The sequence below is a fragment of the Artemia franciscana genome, chromosome 16, assembly GCF_032884065.1.
Source record: "Artemia franciscana chromosome 16, ASM3288406v1, whole genome shotgun sequence".
Classification (NCBI taxonomy): Eukaryota; Metazoa; Arthropoda; class Branchiopoda; order Anostraca; family Artemiidae; genus Artemia; species Artemia franciscana.
This window is the reverse complement of record NC_088878.1, coordinates 18,377,811-18,395,833: the sequence shown is the minus strand read 5'-3', so window position 1 is coordinate 18,395,833 and position 18,023 is coordinate 18,377,811. Positions and strand designations below refer to the sequence as shown.

Below are 18,023 nucleotides of genomic sequence, written 5' to 3'. Positions count from 1 at the left end.
AAATTTTAATTAAATATGAAAATCAAAGTCAAAAGGAACAAAAATCAGTACAAAAAAGAGTTTGTCTAAGCCCCCTTCCCTAATTGTAAAAGTATAAGGCCTACTGCGTCATTGGCGCTTCACTGAAAACTGTTTCTTAAACGGTGTTGGAAAAAAAAACTAATAAAATTAAACTAAAATATTTGATAAATAATAATATTAATTACTGAAAGCTTCACAGTTTCAGACTTTATTGCACTATAATTATTAGTTTTCCAATGCTGTATTAAGTATAAATAATAACATTTGCAATATAATCCGTTTTCCTATATAATTCGTTAAAGGCGGTCCTGGCTGAGTGGTTGGTGCGCTGGCGTGGGAATTCTGTGTCCAAGGGACACGGGTTCAATCCCAGTTGTGACCAGTTATTTAGTTTGGGATTTGGGACGGGGGTCAGTGGTGTGACTCTATAAGCTCAGCCAGAGTCGACCCAGCTCTAAATGGGTACCTGGAGAAATCTGGGGAAGGTAAGCAGGAAGGGTGTGTGAAAGCACAGGATGGTTGGCCCCCAGCCCCCCATTGCACTTTCTGGCTGAAGGGCCGTGAAACGGAGATCAGCACCGCCGGTTTGGACCTTAAGGGTCTAGTGCCGTCTTACTTACTTACTTACTTTCTTATATAATTCGTTTCTTAATGAGTTTGGGCTAGCTAAACTCTTGTTTCTATGGAAAACTAAATGTGTTTTGAGCAGGCATGGAAAGAACTAATAAGATTAAAATGAATATTTGACATATAATGATGACTTGCTAATAGCTCATCATGTCAAGATTAAGAACAAAACGAAAGGATTTGACAATTCGGAAAGGGGCAGTAGCGAAACATGTTTGAAGTAATTTTTGTTGGTTTTAAGCTTGATTTGCATATTCAAATGAAGTTTTACTCGTCTTGAAATTTATCTATTCATTTATGTTAGTACCTGTTGTATGTTTGATTGCTACGATTGTTAATTTCATTCCTGTCCGTTTTGGCTCACATTTATTTTTTAATAGTAATTTCCGGTCGTTTCGAGTTTGAATTATTATAAAGGAATATATTTCTGCTAATCTTAAGTTTAAAACAGCCTTAACCATTTAGTTGAAAATTTTTTCTTTTGGAAGGTTACAAATAATTAATCAGAAACAACTTAAAAAATCAACTTGAAAACTCATTAAAAGCAATTATGAAACGGTTCTAGAAGGCGTTACGAATAAAACCAAAATGTCTTCAATTATTAGTTTTCAAAAACTTTAAAATACTTAAAATCATTTACATTGTTTAAGGACTAAGAAACCAAATGGATATGATTGGCTTGGCAGGATTTGAAGAGAAAATATTTGTTAAATTTAAACTAATTCCAAACGATGAGTATGTCCTAATACCCTAGGGCACAGAAACCTTACTAAGGGCATTTCGTCCCAGCTTCCAGAACGTTTTGATGTGGAATATAGCTGTCTAAACGGTATCTCAAGAGCCAAAAATAGATAATTGACTGAACTTGAACGTGTAGGTGAAGAGAAACAGGAACACAAACAAAAAAGACAAAAAACTTACGGCCGAGTCTTTCTTTGAAACTGAACGTGTTAGGTCTTGAAGGAATCAATGACTGCTTTGACTTTCTTAGTAATTTTCTATTAGGGACATTCATGATCCTGGAAGATAACACAAATAACTAGATGTCACTAAAAACAATCTAAGCTGGGCCAGCCATTACTCGGGAGAGACCTTTTCAACCAAAAAAGGGAGATTTTTACGATTTCTCAGAAATTTTGATCTTATAGCCTATTTATTTTATTCTTTTTACTATGTTAATGCAGCAAACTATAATTTGGTTAATATCTACAATTCTTGCAATGCTATTTATAATGACACGGATTACTCTTATGGGGCTAAGAATATTATGGGAAATGATAGTAAACCTCATCGAGATGGGAGCCTCATCTTGTAACGATGGAAATCACCTATAACAAATAACATAGCCCCACCTGGAGTAGACTTAAAATAAGATTATAACATAGGCTCAAGAACTACTCCCAACTCATTAGCCTTACTAGAAACTAGACTAGAGACCCTTATTCTTGCAATGTAACACCTAAAATTCTAAAATGTCAGCTAAAATGTTGAAGGATATGTTTTAACAACTTTTAAAGATATTTTGTGCATCCTATTCATCAAATAGGAGTATCTGCAACACCACAAAATGGCTGAGGAAAATAAGTTTAAAGTTTAAGAGCATGCTGAGGAAGATGTCAAAAAGTGGCTGGAGGACAACCACCCCCTCTTCCATTCCCTTTTTAGCTGCCCTTCCTCCAAAGATATCAAATCAAAATTTGGGATTAGCCATCTTGTTCAATATAGTCAATTAAGTCTAACAACTATACCTTCAGGACGACTTAACCCCCACATCATCTGGAACAAGTGTTGCAATTTATATAAGTTGCCCACTGTTTATATACAAGGTTGATTATAGGGCAAATGTGGGCATGTTTGATCCGAGTCTCCAAAAAGGCTAAGAATATTCCAAGAAGGCTAGTGACTTTTATAAAATGTCGAAAGGGATGTCAAACAAAATCAAAATGCACTTAAACAGGAGGGAATGTGAGAGGAAGGACAAAACAGAATTTTTGAAGGAACGGTTAAGGGGGGGGTTAAGTAGAAACATTGGAGCCATGTTGAAAAAAGACAAAGGGTGGCGGCCCCTCCCCCCATTTATCCTTTTAGATTCCCTCCTTGACACTGATGGAGATCTTGAAAAGCCACAATCCAAAACAATTTCAACATCTAATAGCTAAGTCACTGGGGATCAGGCCCCGCAGCCCTCAGGTCAAGGAATGTAAATTATGTGATCTGTCCATTCTTTACATGCAGAATTTGTCATGACGGAAACGGGAATGTTTGATAATGGATGTGTCCAAAAGGGCTAAGGGTATTGAGCCAAAACTTCAGTAAATGCTGAGGTGTTTGTTGAGCTAAATCAAATTAATATGTATCCAAGTTATCAAAAAGGCACATCTTCAAAATCTTAGCAACAGAAAGGTGTATTAACTTGAAACTTTCAAAGCAGCTACTACTAATGCTATTATTGTGTAAATACAAACAACAAGTAGAAAAAACAGGAAATTTTTTCTTAAGACAGTGGAACTTTACCCTAAATGAATAATTCGACCCTATTTCCAAGGACCGCCCTCAGCAAGATAAATAAATAAATATAAAAGAAACTCCCATTAAAATACGACCATTAAAACTGAAATCTTTTTAAAACAGTCAAAGCGTCCTTACTTCAGGGAAGCTCAACCAGGAATGATACATCAAGTGATGTGAAAGAAGGCACCGCTGTCCTAGGGTGGATATATTCATTTAGGGTAAACATTTAACTGTTAAGAAAAAATACCTTGTTGTTTGTATTATGATGGAAAGGCAATGTGGTCTACGTCACAATTATTGCGACTGCAAAAGAGTTGTCGTAGCTGCAACTATGACTACTTCCAACTACAACTTGCAACTGTGACCACGACTGCCGGCAACTACTACATCTATTTGCGATTACTTTCGGGGAAAATACATGGGATTAATGTTGGAAAAGAAAACACTTTGATGATTAAACTTTGAAGCTGAAAAAAATATATATTTTTAAATGGGAAAACTTTAAACTTAGGCAATCAAAAACAAAAAGAAATTACACAAAAAACTCTCTGACGGAGAAGTTTTCAAAGAAAAGTAAAGAGCCATATTAAACTTAATGATAGTAAAAACAAATTCCTATAATAACTCAAACAAAAAATGACCAGAAATCACTATTAAAGAATAAATGAGACTCAAAACTGCAGAAATTAAACAGACGTCATAACAAGCATACATATAACAGGTACTAAAACGAATAAATACATCTTAAAAGTAAAACTTAAATGGAATATTCAAATCACACTCAAAATGAACAAAAAGCACTATAAAGAGTTTACCTACCTTCCCCTCATCTAACTGTAAGTATATAGCCTACTGTGTCACTTGTGCTTTACTGAAAAAATTATAACGATTATGTTGAAAATTATATTAAATATATTTATTTTTGTACTTATCACACTTCAATGAAAATAAAAATAGCAGTAAAATAAAATCTTGAATTGCTGAGCTTTAGGTAATTACTGTCATTGTATATCAAATATTCAGTTCAATTTCACTATTTCTTTCAAATGACTGTTAAAGACACATAGTTTTCAATAAAACGCAAATGACAGAGAAAGCTATGAGCTTATACAGTTAGGGGAGGGGGCAGTAGCCACACTCTCATTTGCAGTAATTTTTGTTGGTTTTAGTTTGACCTGAACATTCAGTTCAAGTTTTAATCGTTTTACGATTTATTTATTCATTTATTTTGTACCTGTTGTATGTTGTTTTGCTGTGATAGTGTATCTAATTTCTATTCGTTATGGATTATGTTTATTATCTAATCGTAATTTCTGTTAGTTTTGAGTTTGAATTATAATAGGAATTTATTTCCCCTGGTCCTTAGTTTAATATGACTATTAAATTAGATTAAATTATATTAATTTAGTTATTGAATAACACCATTTAATAACTTCTTTTTGGGATTTTTTTTTAATTCATCAAAGAAAAGAAAGTCAAATTTAAAATTCATAACAGCAGATATTAGATCAGCCAAAATGCCGAAACTTGCACGAAAATACTGGTATTCTTCGTGGGCCTAAGAAGACGAAACTAAATAAAAAAGGGATAATGAATCAGCCCGTTTATCACCAAATTCCCTAACTTTAATAATGCACTCTTAAATCTCAAACATTATTATCAAAATAACCTGCAGTGGTATGACAATTATTGCAAAATTCAAAATGATAAAATTAGATAATCAAGTTTAAATTTTAAAGCAGAACTATAAGAGAAAAAAATTATTGTTACCCAAAAAATTTTAAGAACTACAAAATAGGTAATTATCAAATTTACGTAAAGATAATTTATCTGATACTCAAATATGTGTGCCTCATAACACACCCAATGTTAGACACGTCAAACTTCATTTAAATAATAAATCCTTGGAAATGTATTTATTTCACAAACAGAATTTGGTTCTTATTAAAGTTGATATCGACAGTTTCTCTGGGGAGTTGATTGCAAGACCAATATTAAGATTAAAATACAGAAGTAAAAAAAAAAATTCATAGCTACGCTGACAAAAACTACCACTACAAGTACATTTCTCCTAGTAACCTTTGCGAACAACTATTATTAAAAATAATTTTTTTGACAACACCGCTTTTCGACCTATAAAAAAGATACTTTAATTACAGGTAACACTATAAATTAAGAGAGTAAAACAGAAATGAATTAGTTTACTTTCTCTACTTTTCGTCGACTAGCAATAAAGTGTGGAGACCTTCCTCCAACATGGTGTGTAAAGTAAAAATAAGGTCGACAAAAGATCGTTTCGCCCGGAATCCATGCTGTTCTTCACATAAGTGAGGATCAAAAACAGCTTGAAGTCTTCCAAATATTATTATCGTGAAGAGGTTCGCAGTGATCAAGAGAAGACTGATTCCTCTATAGTTGCCATATTCTTTCGTGTCTCCTTTCTCAGAGAGTTTTACTAAGATTCCTGTTCTTCAGTCTTTGGGGAAATGTATGGTCTGCCAGAGGACCGAAAGCAGAGAGAACACAGTCCATAGCCTGAAATTTTTAAAGTTCCCAGTAAACCAAAAACTGGCAATAAGGTGGGGAGAAAATCTCTCCATTCTAAGCGTTTTCCAAGATTTCCAATTTCCCCCCCTCCAATTCGTTGTCCAATATTTCCGGTTTTCCCCTCCAATTCCCCCCCCCCCTAATTTCACCGGATCCATTCGAGATTTGAAATAAGTGCTCTGAGAAATGACGTCCTTCAAAATATCAAATTTAATTAAGATCCGAAAACCCATTCGCAAATTAAAAATACTTCTTTTTCTAATTTTTCCGAATTACCCCCCCCCCCCCCCCACTCCCTCAAAGAGAGAGATTACGGTCCGGTAATGTAGATCACGTATCAAAGACCTGTGCTTATTCTTCCCACCAAGTTTCATCCCAATCTCTCCACTCTAAGCGTTTTCCAAGATTTCCGGTTTCCTCCTCCAACTCCCCTCAATGTCACCGGTTCCGGTCATGATTAAAATAAGAGCTCTGAGACACGAGATCCTTATAATATCAAATTTCATTAAGATCCGATCACCTCTTCATAAGTTAAAATTACATAATTTTTACTAATTTTTTTCAAAATAGCCCTCCCTCCACTCTATCCCTCCCCCCCCCCAGATGGTCGAATCTGGTAAGCGATATTTCTAATTTAATCTGGCCCGGTCCCTGATACGCCTGCCAACTTTCTTCGTCCCAACTTATCTAGAAGTGCCCGAACTAGCAAAACCGGGACCGGCAGACAGACCGACGGACAGAAATTGCGATCACTATATGTCACTAGGTAAATACCAAGTGCAATAAATACTAGCCATAAAGTGACAATAAGGTAGGGAGAACAGAGCCCAAAACCCAAGGTTTTCAAGTTGCCAGGAAACCAAAAACTGGCAATAAAGTGGCAATAAGATGGGGAGAAGAGAGTCCCAAACCTAAAGTTTTAAAGTTACCAGTAAACCACTGCAGCACCAAGCCACCAGAGGCCAACACAGCTACACACGCTCCTCCTCCAACCTAATCTATTCAAGGCCTCCCTCTTTACACCCAAACCTAGTTTTTAAAGTTGCCAGTAAACCAAAAACTGGGAATAAAGTGGCAATAAACTGACAATAAAGTGGGGAGAACTGAGTCCAAAACCTAAAATTTTGAAGTGGACCACAAACCAAAAAACGGCAATAAAGTGTAGAGAACAGAGTCCAAAATCTGAAGTTTCACGCTAACATTTAATGTTAAGTCAGTACTGGACTTAATGGACTAACAGATTTAATTTTAAGTTTTACTGGACATTTTTTTTTGTGTTTTCTAAGTAAATTAAATGTTTCTCATGAAATGTTAAAAAAAAACAGCGTCCAATAGATTCAAACTTGAATTTTTCCGTTGACATATTATATATGGTGAGAGATTTACTAGAATCTTTTGCTGTGTTTTCTAAACCAATTAAGATATTTTCATGAAATGTAAAAAAAAAAACGAATTAGAGAAATAGGAGAATAGTGAAAGTATACATTATACGTATGGAAGTGTTTGTAAGCATTGTTCTCCTAAAAAAGAACGTTGCTGACAAATCGCAAATTTGGCTTTCTTATTCCTTATTAGCAGAATTTGACAATAAGGAACAGAAATTACAACTAGAAAAAAAAAAGACAAAACCAAAGTGTTGCTCTCGCAACACAAATACATTATCTGGCAATATCATTCAGAAGAATTAACAATGAATACTTCCTAAATCTATTACTAATACCTGAATCTCTTGTTTCTATGGGATACATTTATAGGGATTAGAATTTTCATATTTAAAATAAGAAAGGACAAATAAAAAAGCATCTTACCTATTTTCAGCAGTTGGTCCACTTCTTGTATATTTTCTTTGAAGGGCCTTAAAAAAGACTGTTAATAAACTTGCCATAATTAAAATGTCATAACTATATCATTACTTAATTTTACTTAACTACAATTGATAGTAACCCTATATTCTATAAGCCTTTCTTGAATAGGTTTTTTCTTAATCGATTTAGACACCTTACATATGTAAGACACAATTCTGATGTTGTATATGTGTTAACGAGGTACAGTGGTCCTTAGGATTTTATAACTCAGTAAAGGCCCCTAACTAACAATTGATAATGACTTTGTCTCATATTAATTTTTTTTTGTGTGTGTGTTTTTTTGTATTTTAAGTTTTTTGTGTAGGGTAGAATTGATTCTCATTTGTTTCCAGATTGGTGTCAGCACATTTTTTTCTTATTTTTTCAGCTATCAAACACTTAAAGCACGAAGGACATCAAAGTGAAAATTCTTTGCTCCACCATTTGCTGCTCATTTGGTTTTCATAACTGAAAACCATGATTTTGCACAATGGTTTTCATAACTGAAAACCATGATTTGCTACGAACTGTCTCTGGATAATTATGCACCTATTGAGATTTGATCCGTTGCTTAAATTTTTTGTTCCTATACAACGACATCAATAGAAAGATACACCCATCATGTTTAGTTGAGATATTGAACAAACGTCTCTTATTAGATTGAAATTATTTTTAATAGATTTTAATATAAAGGTTTCTTATGTCATTACAATAATTTAGTTACCAAATTTCATATTCAAGTGTTTCAGAAAGAATATTTCGTAGGCTTCAGAAGAGTTAAAAGGTTTATTTTCAAATGGGTAATTTTGTTGTGGATTTTTTTTTTCTTGGGAGCCATCTTAAGAGCCTTTTCTTGAGTCAATTAGCGATCTGCAGAGGATATGTTTTCTTGAATACCGTTCAATATTTCTTATTTTCAAAATACAAATTAGTCTGAGTATTTGGGTTCAAAAAATACAAACCAAAAATAGCAAAGATATGTAAAATATAAAGCCAGAATGTAGTTTTTTAGATAAATAATCATATATATATATATATATATATATATGTGTGTGTGTGTCGAAAGTTATTCTTCAAAGCAAGTTTTAAGAAAACACAAATGCCAAAGCAACATCGATTCTCCTTTGTTTTAGTGAGAATTATTTCTCCTTGAAAGTCAAATTATCATGACAAGACGCATAAAAGTGCTTGTCATGGAAGCAACTATTCTCCCCCCCCCCTGAAAATTGGCAAGAAATTGAAGTTTTACCTAAATTACCAAAGTTGCTTTTTAACTAAATTGAACAAAGGTAAAAAACAAAAGAACGTTCTGTTTCTATTTAACTTTAATAAGTTACCTCTCTCCTTTGTAAATATTAAATTACGCTCAACCAAACAACAAACATTTTGTGACAGCATGTAAAGACATTAAAACATTTCAAATACTTAGGGGGAAAAATTAAACTTGGACAGTCAATAAAGGTAGTTGGGCGTGTAATTCATCTTGGGATGATAATCATTACATGGAGAATTAATACTGTTTTCTTAATTACCACCTATTCCCAGAAAAGAGCTTGTACTGACCTATCTTGAGGAGTTACGGTGGGGATTGGGGTTGTTCAATTTACAATTAAGAAGTGACTTTGACTATGATAGATTCCCAAATAAAATACTTTTTGTTTATTCAAATTTTAAAGCCCTATGAATGTGTCTTGATGAAAAAAATTCTATATCATAATTAAATTATGAATATTAAAATGGCTATGAAAGACTATTCTTTATCATAATTAAATTATGAAGATTAAAAAGTATTTTATTGACCAGTAAAATTGAAAACAAAACAAAGCTGTAAAAAAAAAAAAAAAATCCGTAAAGGTTATGTATTGTTAAATGTGTGAATTCTCTAACCTTAAATAACACGAATGAAGGTCCTACATTAGCGTTGATGAAAAACCAAAATTGTAAGGTGCAAATTTTCAATTTTTTTTAAAGGGAACATTATTAGTTTTCCCTATAAGGAGTTTGTCGACAAGGAGTTGAGCTCAGTTATGACAATATGTTTAAAAAATGTATCATCATAGTTCGACACCAATTTCTTGCATAGAAAAAAATATGAGGCCATGGGTTCGAACCTCACTTATGGAAGATGCTTCTAGCTATCAGTGTAAGTATGTTTTATAAAGAAACGACAGGAAAACATGAAGGCTTTGAAAAATATTTTTTTAATAAGATTTGGGTAATCTTTCCTTCAGGATAGATAATTGTTCCCCCTGATTGTTCATCCTGAAAAATCTTCTAAGAGACAGATTTTTCTCCAAAACCCAACTCTAGACTAGAAAAATAATTAAAATATTAAGATTATACTAAATTAGAAAACTTACCCGAGCTCTACTAATTTTCAATTTTATCCTAAGATCCATAACAGGAACTGTCCTCTTTTTCATATATCTTTGACGAATCTGAAAGGAAATTCATGACAATCAATTATTTGAAGAATGTTCACTTTCTAGTGAGTGAAGTGAAAAAATTAAAAGCGGAATCTAAAGACTGAGAAAATAAAATTACAAAATTTACAAGAGAGCATTCCAGACACTGCTGGAGCTTTTTTGGATTTATTGGCGGCTTCTTTAGATTAATCGTTAAAAACGACACTAGAAAGCAATCAGCGCTCAAAAATATATATTTTTTTAAACGAATCTTAAAACAGCCATACGAAAGTATTGAAAGCTTAAAAAATCCAAGCGGAGAAAGAGCGAACTTCCAAATCATAGAAATTCCCCATTGACTATCCATGTTGTAACATTTCGATTCTGACCTTGTTCTATATATTCGTGCCATCCAAAATCAAAAGAACCCAGATGTTATGTGTATGACATCGCTCCAGTCAAATCTGAAGAGCTCGGCTTTTACTTCTGTGCCCAGATACTGAAGAAATTCAACAAACTAGATTGAGTATCCAGTTACTTAGACAATAAGACATTCATTACGTAGATGGCGTTGATTAGTGTTATAATAATATATTACTACTTTATTAAGCATACGATTGAAAGCCATACAATAATATTAAGCTAAAAAAAAAAAGGTAAAACAGTCTTAGGGAGATTAATTGATCATTTAAAGTAAGGGGAATGTAAGGAAAGAAGAGAGAGCGTTAAATATGAATTGAGGTGGTGGTGAAGTGAAGGCCACGGATAAAATCCCTGAAGATCTAGGAGATACAACAAAACAGAATTAATAATAAAGTATTGTATTGGCACGGCAGAAAACTGAGAGACAATAGTCAATCTGGACTTCTCCCAGTTAAAAATAGGAATAATCAGTGATAAAAAAAAAAGAGTTGAGGAGAGATGGGTAGAACATTTCGTGAATCTGTTAAAGCGCGATAGTTGCAAGAAATAATAAAGATATGATTAAATAGTTTGTGATACTTGTTTGTGACAAAAAAGGAATATTCATTTGCGAAGAAAATTAGACATGATTAAAAGTTAGAGATAAGTTTAGAGATAAATTAAAAAAGATTATGAGTAATTTTGGAATAAACTGAAATAAAAAGCAGTTTCAGAAAAACTTTAATTAAACTCTTCTGCACAAAAAGGATAAAGAGAGAGAGTAGTAATTACAGAGGCACTATCCTGCTTTTTGTAGCAAGCAAATTACTGATTGTGACGATACTTTTAGACTTAAGAGATGTTGTAGATAGAGTTCTAAGAGAGAAAGAGAATGGTTTTAGGAAGGGCGGCGGATGGGCCGGCCAAGTTTTTATTCTTAGATTAATAATTGAGAACTGTATGAGTTGATTGCCTTCTCCATTGAGTTGATTTGATTAACTAAATTTGATTAACTCATTCCCACTATTTTGACAAACTGTCAAATCAATTGGAAGATAGTCTACGAACGATTGCTGATTGTCAAATTCGTGTTTAGCTACTATTTGCTATCTTGAAAAGGGGCTAAGTTAGGAAAATGAAACTTTCAGTAATGAATGCCGGGCCAAAAACATACTTTGAACATAGGTTTGTAAGTTATGGCTTGGGGCATACAAGGTTTTTATGGAGTGAGCGGTCTTATGAACTTCAGATAGGGATCATTTGATTTAAAATAGGAAGTTATATTGTCGTTTTTAAGAGTCAAAAGTAATTTGAGAGCAACCAGACCCCCCACCCCACTTAATAGGAGATTTGAAAGAAGACACCACATCACGAAGAGAGTCACACAAGCCAATAAGATTGATGTAGAACAAGACAATCGTGGACTTTTTTCATTTCTTATGATCAAGGTTGATGCAGGGGATAAAATCAAAGAAGCCAAGAGCAGAGAGGAGAACCAAGCAACCAAGCGTCCTACCCCTTTTCAAAGGGCTTGGCGCTCCTTGAGACGTTGGAAGGGGGCGCGTCATCAGTTTTTTTGTTTTTTTTTAGGAACTATGATGTTAAAAAGTACGCACTCTTGAGCCATTTTCTGCTGTATTTTAATTTATAAAATTTTGAGTAAAGAATAAATTTTTTGCTCAGTATCAATCTTTTTATGCCCCCAGGGCATATAGGTAAACATTTTATTAAGCTGATAGACGACCTTTAGTAAAGTTAATATCCTTGAATGGTATAGCAGATAAGTACATTGAAGTGATTTGTTCTGCGTACGAGATTAACTTTGATGCGGTTGAGATAGGAAACGAGGTTCGTAGCAGGTTTTGTATTGAACCAGAAGCTAAACAGAGTTGCCCTCTATACTTATTTAAAGAGATCATTTTAATGGACTATGTCATAATGAACACGGCAAAAGCCATTTGAGAGAACGGCATCAAATCAGCAAACAAAAAATTATGCTGATTATTTGACCATTTTAGATCAAAATGTTAGCAAAATGAATAGTTTTTGGATATTTTGTTCGATCAGTGCGCAAAAATAGACTCGAAAATTAGCATTAGTACTGATTTGCATTAACTGGGAATAAGCTGGGGCATTGGCGTCTCAACTCCACACTTATTGCGTATTTCCTCACGTTTAACCAACCGCTGGTAGAATATGCTTTTCCCTTTTGGCATTTAGGCCTGACTTCGGACCATTAGGTATTTTTTTTTTTTTTTATTTATAATTTTTTTTTTTTTTATTATTATGAAAAATACTTATTAGGTATTCTTCAGAAGAATTGTCTTCGAGTTGTATTGGATACCCGTCTGGCTGAGCTTATTTCAAAATGTAAGCTGTGTGAAAAATATCGTTCTATCCCACTTCTCAGGATTATAATGAAAGGTTGAGATGGCTGGGATACCTTCTGCGGATGAAAGATTGCCGAATATCATACTTTTTGAAGGAGGTTGTAACAATGAATTTTGCGGGAAATCAGAACTTCTTAAGAGAGTGTAAAAAGGGATGCTTTAAATAAAGTTTGATGGAGGAGAAGGAGCATGCATAGCGTGGTTGGCCTCAGGCGGCTTGGTGTCGAAGTGAGTTTTTAGTAATAGCAGTAGTAGTTTTACATTTATATCGTGAAAAAAGATAGGTTTTTTAACTGACTCAAGGTTGAGTTCAAAAATTTTACCGCTTTCTAAATGATAGTGCCATTAATAACCATTTATTATTTGGCAACTATCTTTTAAAAGCAATTTATATTAGGACAAAAGTAATCGGCCAAGTGTTAGAATCACTGTTTGGGGCTCTGATTAGGTTCTCTTTTCTTTCTTTTTTCCTTCTTTTTTCAGCCGTTTCTAAGCTGGGCCACGATCAGTAGGGTAACTTTTACAGTGGATAAAATTTTGTATTAATTTAATGACATTCTATTCAATATTAATTTGATGATATAATCTGAAGTTATATTAGCTTAGGAATTGCTTGGATCCCTGAATCCCAACATCGTTCTAATTTTTATTTTAACTTTACTTTATACTGACGACTTAGGTTCATGAAATTTAAAGATCGAAATATTTTCATAGTATTAATTACACAGATATATACATAAACCAATTATCGATTATTATCAAAGGAAGTAAAGGCTTTTAGAATGAACAATTACTTCTACTACAACTAGCCAAAACTCACTGTAATACCAGACTACCAACGGCTAACCCAGATCCGCACACTCTTCTTCCATCCCAATCTATTCAGAGCTTCCCTCTTTACCCCTTTTTAACTCTTCCATTTTTGTACAGAAAGAGAGAGAAATAAGTTTTGCTTATAGTATGTTGTCACGCAATGAAGCTTTTTGAATTCCAATAGCTAAAGAAGTGCTTCCTTACGACTAGTTTCAGCAACTTATAACAGTGGAGTCTTATAGACGGTGGCTGCCTAAGAGCGAGCAAGTTCAAGACTGACAAATGCAAATTTTGATCAAAGAAATTATAGACAAACATAATTTAAACTACACAACAAAAATAATCAGCCAAAAGTAACTACAATAGAATAATAATTATAGGTGGGAAAATAAAGATGATAATGATAGTTATTCAAGAATCCATCTTAAATCTTTCAATAAGCAGTAATTGTGTTTGGATGCATGTATGTATTTTATCTCCAATTCGCCTTGAGGTTTTTTTCTGAAAATTGGTATACTTGGATAATCTAGTCCTGAGAGACCGAGTTACATAAACCCCGACATTGGGATAAGTCGTTTTCCCATTCCAGCACCCTTGACATACCTTCTTAAGTCATTTTCGAAGTAAAATTACGAGACAAAAACACAAGATAATATGTTAAAATTAAGTTTGACTACATTAACGTTATTACTTTTATCGAAGTTTCCGATCCAAATTAATTTTACATTACATTAATTTAGGTTGATACAGCAGTTCAACTGAACGTGAATATCTTAAAAATATATTTAACCAAAAGCATTAGTATTTATGACTGCATTTTTAGTAAAGTACGCTTGTTTTTTTTTTTAATAGCGTTACGCTATTTTATATGCTAAGCTATTATTCGCGTTATACTTCTTTTACGTTAAGCTATTATTGAGGCTATTTTAAGGAATGCTTTTGAGTTAGTTTATCATATTGACCACGAATTTTCACTTGTCTCTAGCAAAAGCTTTTTTAATGGCCACTACAAAGCCGGTTTGGAGGGCAGCTTGCATTCCTAATTTTACCTTTCCTGCTTTGAATAACAGTTTATGTCGAGCTTTCCTCATTTCTGTATAATCGATCATATCTCCAGAGTTTATTTTGTCAGCCACGATTTGATCTGAAAGACCAAAAAAGAACCATTATCAACATAGCTTGAAAGTTTAAAGTAATTAGAAATAAATTAAAAATTCATTTTTGTTACATTTTTACGAGTCAGAAAAAAATTTCAAGGGGGAGGTCAAATCCCCTAGCCCCCGCTGGATACGGCCTGGGTTAGATTATTCAAACTTGTAAATTTCACACTAATTCTATTTTTATTTTAAAAGTACCCTTTTGTTTTGAATTCTTTCCAGATTGAACTTTAAACGTTCATCAGAAGCTTGCCATATTCTCCTGTAACAAACCACGGCTTTGTTCATTTAGTTTTTTCTCTCTTTTTTAGGAAAAATTAACTTCTTCTTTTTCTCGATTTTTTTTTTAGTAGGCATTATATGTCTTTTTTATAGTCTTCTTACTTCTATGTGTAAAGTTGGTTCTCTGTCTAAATCCCCATCCCCCTAACTAAGACAACTAACTATTGCTTAAAAAACCAATATCATTAGCGTCGTTTCTTGAATCCTTGAGGAAGCAAAAACCAAAAGCAGACTATTTAAGTAATTTCGAAATGTATTTAATTATTCAAATTTTCATGATGGGGAAAGAAGGTGGGAGAACATCAGTAGACAATTGATAAGACAATGCCAGAAGGCTCTAGACAATAGAAGCAAGGAACTGGTTCAGCTTATTAAGTAGTAATTTCTGGGGATTCAGGTAGGTTGAAATCAAAAATAAGCTACTGAGTAAATGTTGTGGTTCATTTAGCTGGCCAACAAGAACAAATTAGTAGATAACAATTATGCAGTTTTACGAACATTTGAATTTAATTTTGTGGTTCGCAAACCCTTCAATACTGATTTATATTTATCCATGAAAAATCGGTATTTTTGGAGTTATGAAATCAGAACAACGAATAGGGTTATGTATTTATGAATAATTATAAGAATTAAACCTCTTGAAAATTAAATTTAAACAGTTAAGGACAAATTCCACAGATTCTGCCATCTACGAAACACAAAAACATTGAAAAGATATTTGGAAGGTTATTTATATTCCTCTAACAGTTTTCATTAGCCCCTGAAAAAATAATACTCCTTTTTCAATTAAAATCATACTTGAGGACTTTTTCCAACGAGAAGGAAAAATACTACTTGAAATGAACAGGAATTATCCTGTATTGTTTTGTAAATGATTTCTATCATCTATTCTATTTTAGACGCATTCTATTTAATAAGCTAACGATATTATATCTATTGAAAGCCCTGAAAGTAAAGAATTAAGAGTATAGGAAATTAAGAAGGCGAGAGAAAAGTTCCAGTGATCACAACAACGGGTAGTGAAAATTTTACTTTTATCCTTTAATATGGCAGTTTGTTTGTTAGCGTTTTTAAATGACAGATGAGTCGGGACCATCGCTGTATGTTTTCATATTGTACCTGAAGAAGAGCAACAATGTTTTTATAATGTCATATGTTGATGTACCTGACCACAAAACATGATATGCCGACTATGTTAATTTGTTTTTTATTTTTTTTTTACCTGACAGTGAACGACAAATTTTGCAGTTTGATGTTGTGAAAGTTCTTTTGATAATAAAGAATCATTTTCTTTATTTTATTATCCATTCATTCATAACCAAAATTTTGATACATTTTTTAAACTTTTTTCCGTCCATTTCGAAACTCTTAAGCGGAAAAGCCAAACGTTACGAAAAAGCTTACTTCCAAAATATATTGAGTAACCCTCTACAGCAACTGTAGCTGTCATCTATTTTCAAAGCGAGCTGAAAAACTAAGTAACAAAGAAATACCCGAACAAATTATACCTGTGCAAAGTTTAACATTTCTGAATTTTGGCGTTTAAATTTTTAATAACTCTAAACAAAGTTATAAGTAAAATCTTTAAATCATACCGCTTCGAAGGAAAAAAAATACCTCAAGAATGTGTGCTTTAACAATAGCATGTATCCCATACTTACTTAAAATAAGAACATGTTTTTCAATAAAAATTTGTTTAGTTTAGTCTACAAATGAAACAATTAATGTTTTTCTTCAGTATTGTCTACCCTAAGAAGCCTGTATACAGCAAAACCCGTAAGGTCCATTGAGTAAGGCAATTAAATGTTTACTTCAAAAGAATAAAAACATTATTCTTAATCTTCTTCTCCTAAGTTCAAAACTTATATTAAAAGAATTATGTGAGTGAGCCTCAGCGTCAGCTGACTGTCTCAAAGATAAAGGGTATATTAGATAAATCTTCTAGTAGACTCGCCAGTATATAGAGTATTGAGAATCAATGATTTGAATATAGAAATTGATGGTAGATTATGCAATTTTACGTCCTCTGTATCGGCAAGGCTTTCAATCAGGGTTCAGCCCTCCTTTTGAATCATAAAGAATAAATTTTTTGCAGACTAAAAATTTTTTGCGATATATTTTTCCTGTTTCTGGGAAAATAATATTTTGCTTAAAGGTATTCACTCCATTTCCTGGAAAATTATTAGCAATAGACTAAATATAACATCATCAGAAAAAGGAGGTAAAATTTGCCAAGTTAATTCTTTTGAAAAGAACTTTAAACCATAATTCGATTTGCTGGAATTTGTCAAGTTTATTTTCTCTCTCCTGTAAAATTTCAAAAGATGGACTGACTCCGTTTATGCATAACGTTACGAAATTTAAACAAAATAGAAATTTAACGAAATCCAGTTCTAAAAACCCAGGAAAGATAGAAAATAACAACTAAATCAGACGCTTTTGAGTTTCTTTTATGAATAAGCACGAAAAGGTTTCAATTCTCACCAAGCGTCTTATTTTTGTATTTTTCTGGAATTGGAATCTTCATTTCCCTGATTGGAGGTAAGAATTTAATACTTTCATGAAGAATTTCTACTTCATCTTCCATTGGCTCTTCTGTCAGCTTCCCTTCAGAGAAATTGTTTGAATCCGCAACCTCATCAATATAGTCAAATTCTTCTTCAGCGTTAATCTGAATGTCAATCATTTTGGAAAATCTTCAACTACAAGTGGAAAACATTACCCAAACAGACAAATTAATAGTTTAACAGGCCTATAATTTAAGGCCTTTAAAAGTAGGAAATGACTGATAAATATATTAGACTCTTACAGGTTTTTTCACTCACCAAATCCTTGGTTTTTGTCACCCTTGTGGCAAAAATTATCTGATTTTTTTGGTCTAATCAATAAGTGGTCAAAAAGGGCCAAATTGCTCACTGATAGGCTTCCGGGTGAACTTGCGGTAGTTTTTAAAGACCAGGATTTTACATTTTTTCGGTTACAATCCAATATCAAACTGGAAGATCTAGTTTCAACATCAGTGCC

At 33.1% G+C, this 18,023-nt stretch overlaps 1 protein-coding gene across 2 annotated transcripts in view; it reads right to left on the bottom strand.

The window, feature by feature from the left end:
• The window catches only part of LOC136037167 (uncharacterized), a 71,182-nt gene that overhangs the window by 30,197 nt on the left and 22,962 nt on the right, over positions 1–18,023 (bottom strand). For both annotated transcript variants that reach the window (XM_065719710.1, XM_065719711.1), the window contains exons 2-6: positions 17,484–17,701; positions 14,610–14,704; positions 9,911–9,988; positions 7,515–7,561; positions 1,570–1,667 (exon numbers count right to left, since the gene is read on the bottom strand). In XM_065719710.1, coding sequence (XP_065575782.1) covers positions 1,570–1,667; positions 7,515–7,561; positions 9,911–9,988; positions 14,610–14,704; positions 17,484–17,685 — 520 coding nt within the window. In that variant the 5' untranslated portion in view covers positions 17,686–17,701. The remainder of the gene's footprint in view (positions 1–1,569; positions 1,668–7,514; positions 7,562–9,910; positions 9,989–14,609; positions 14,705–17,483; positions 17,702–18,023) is intronic.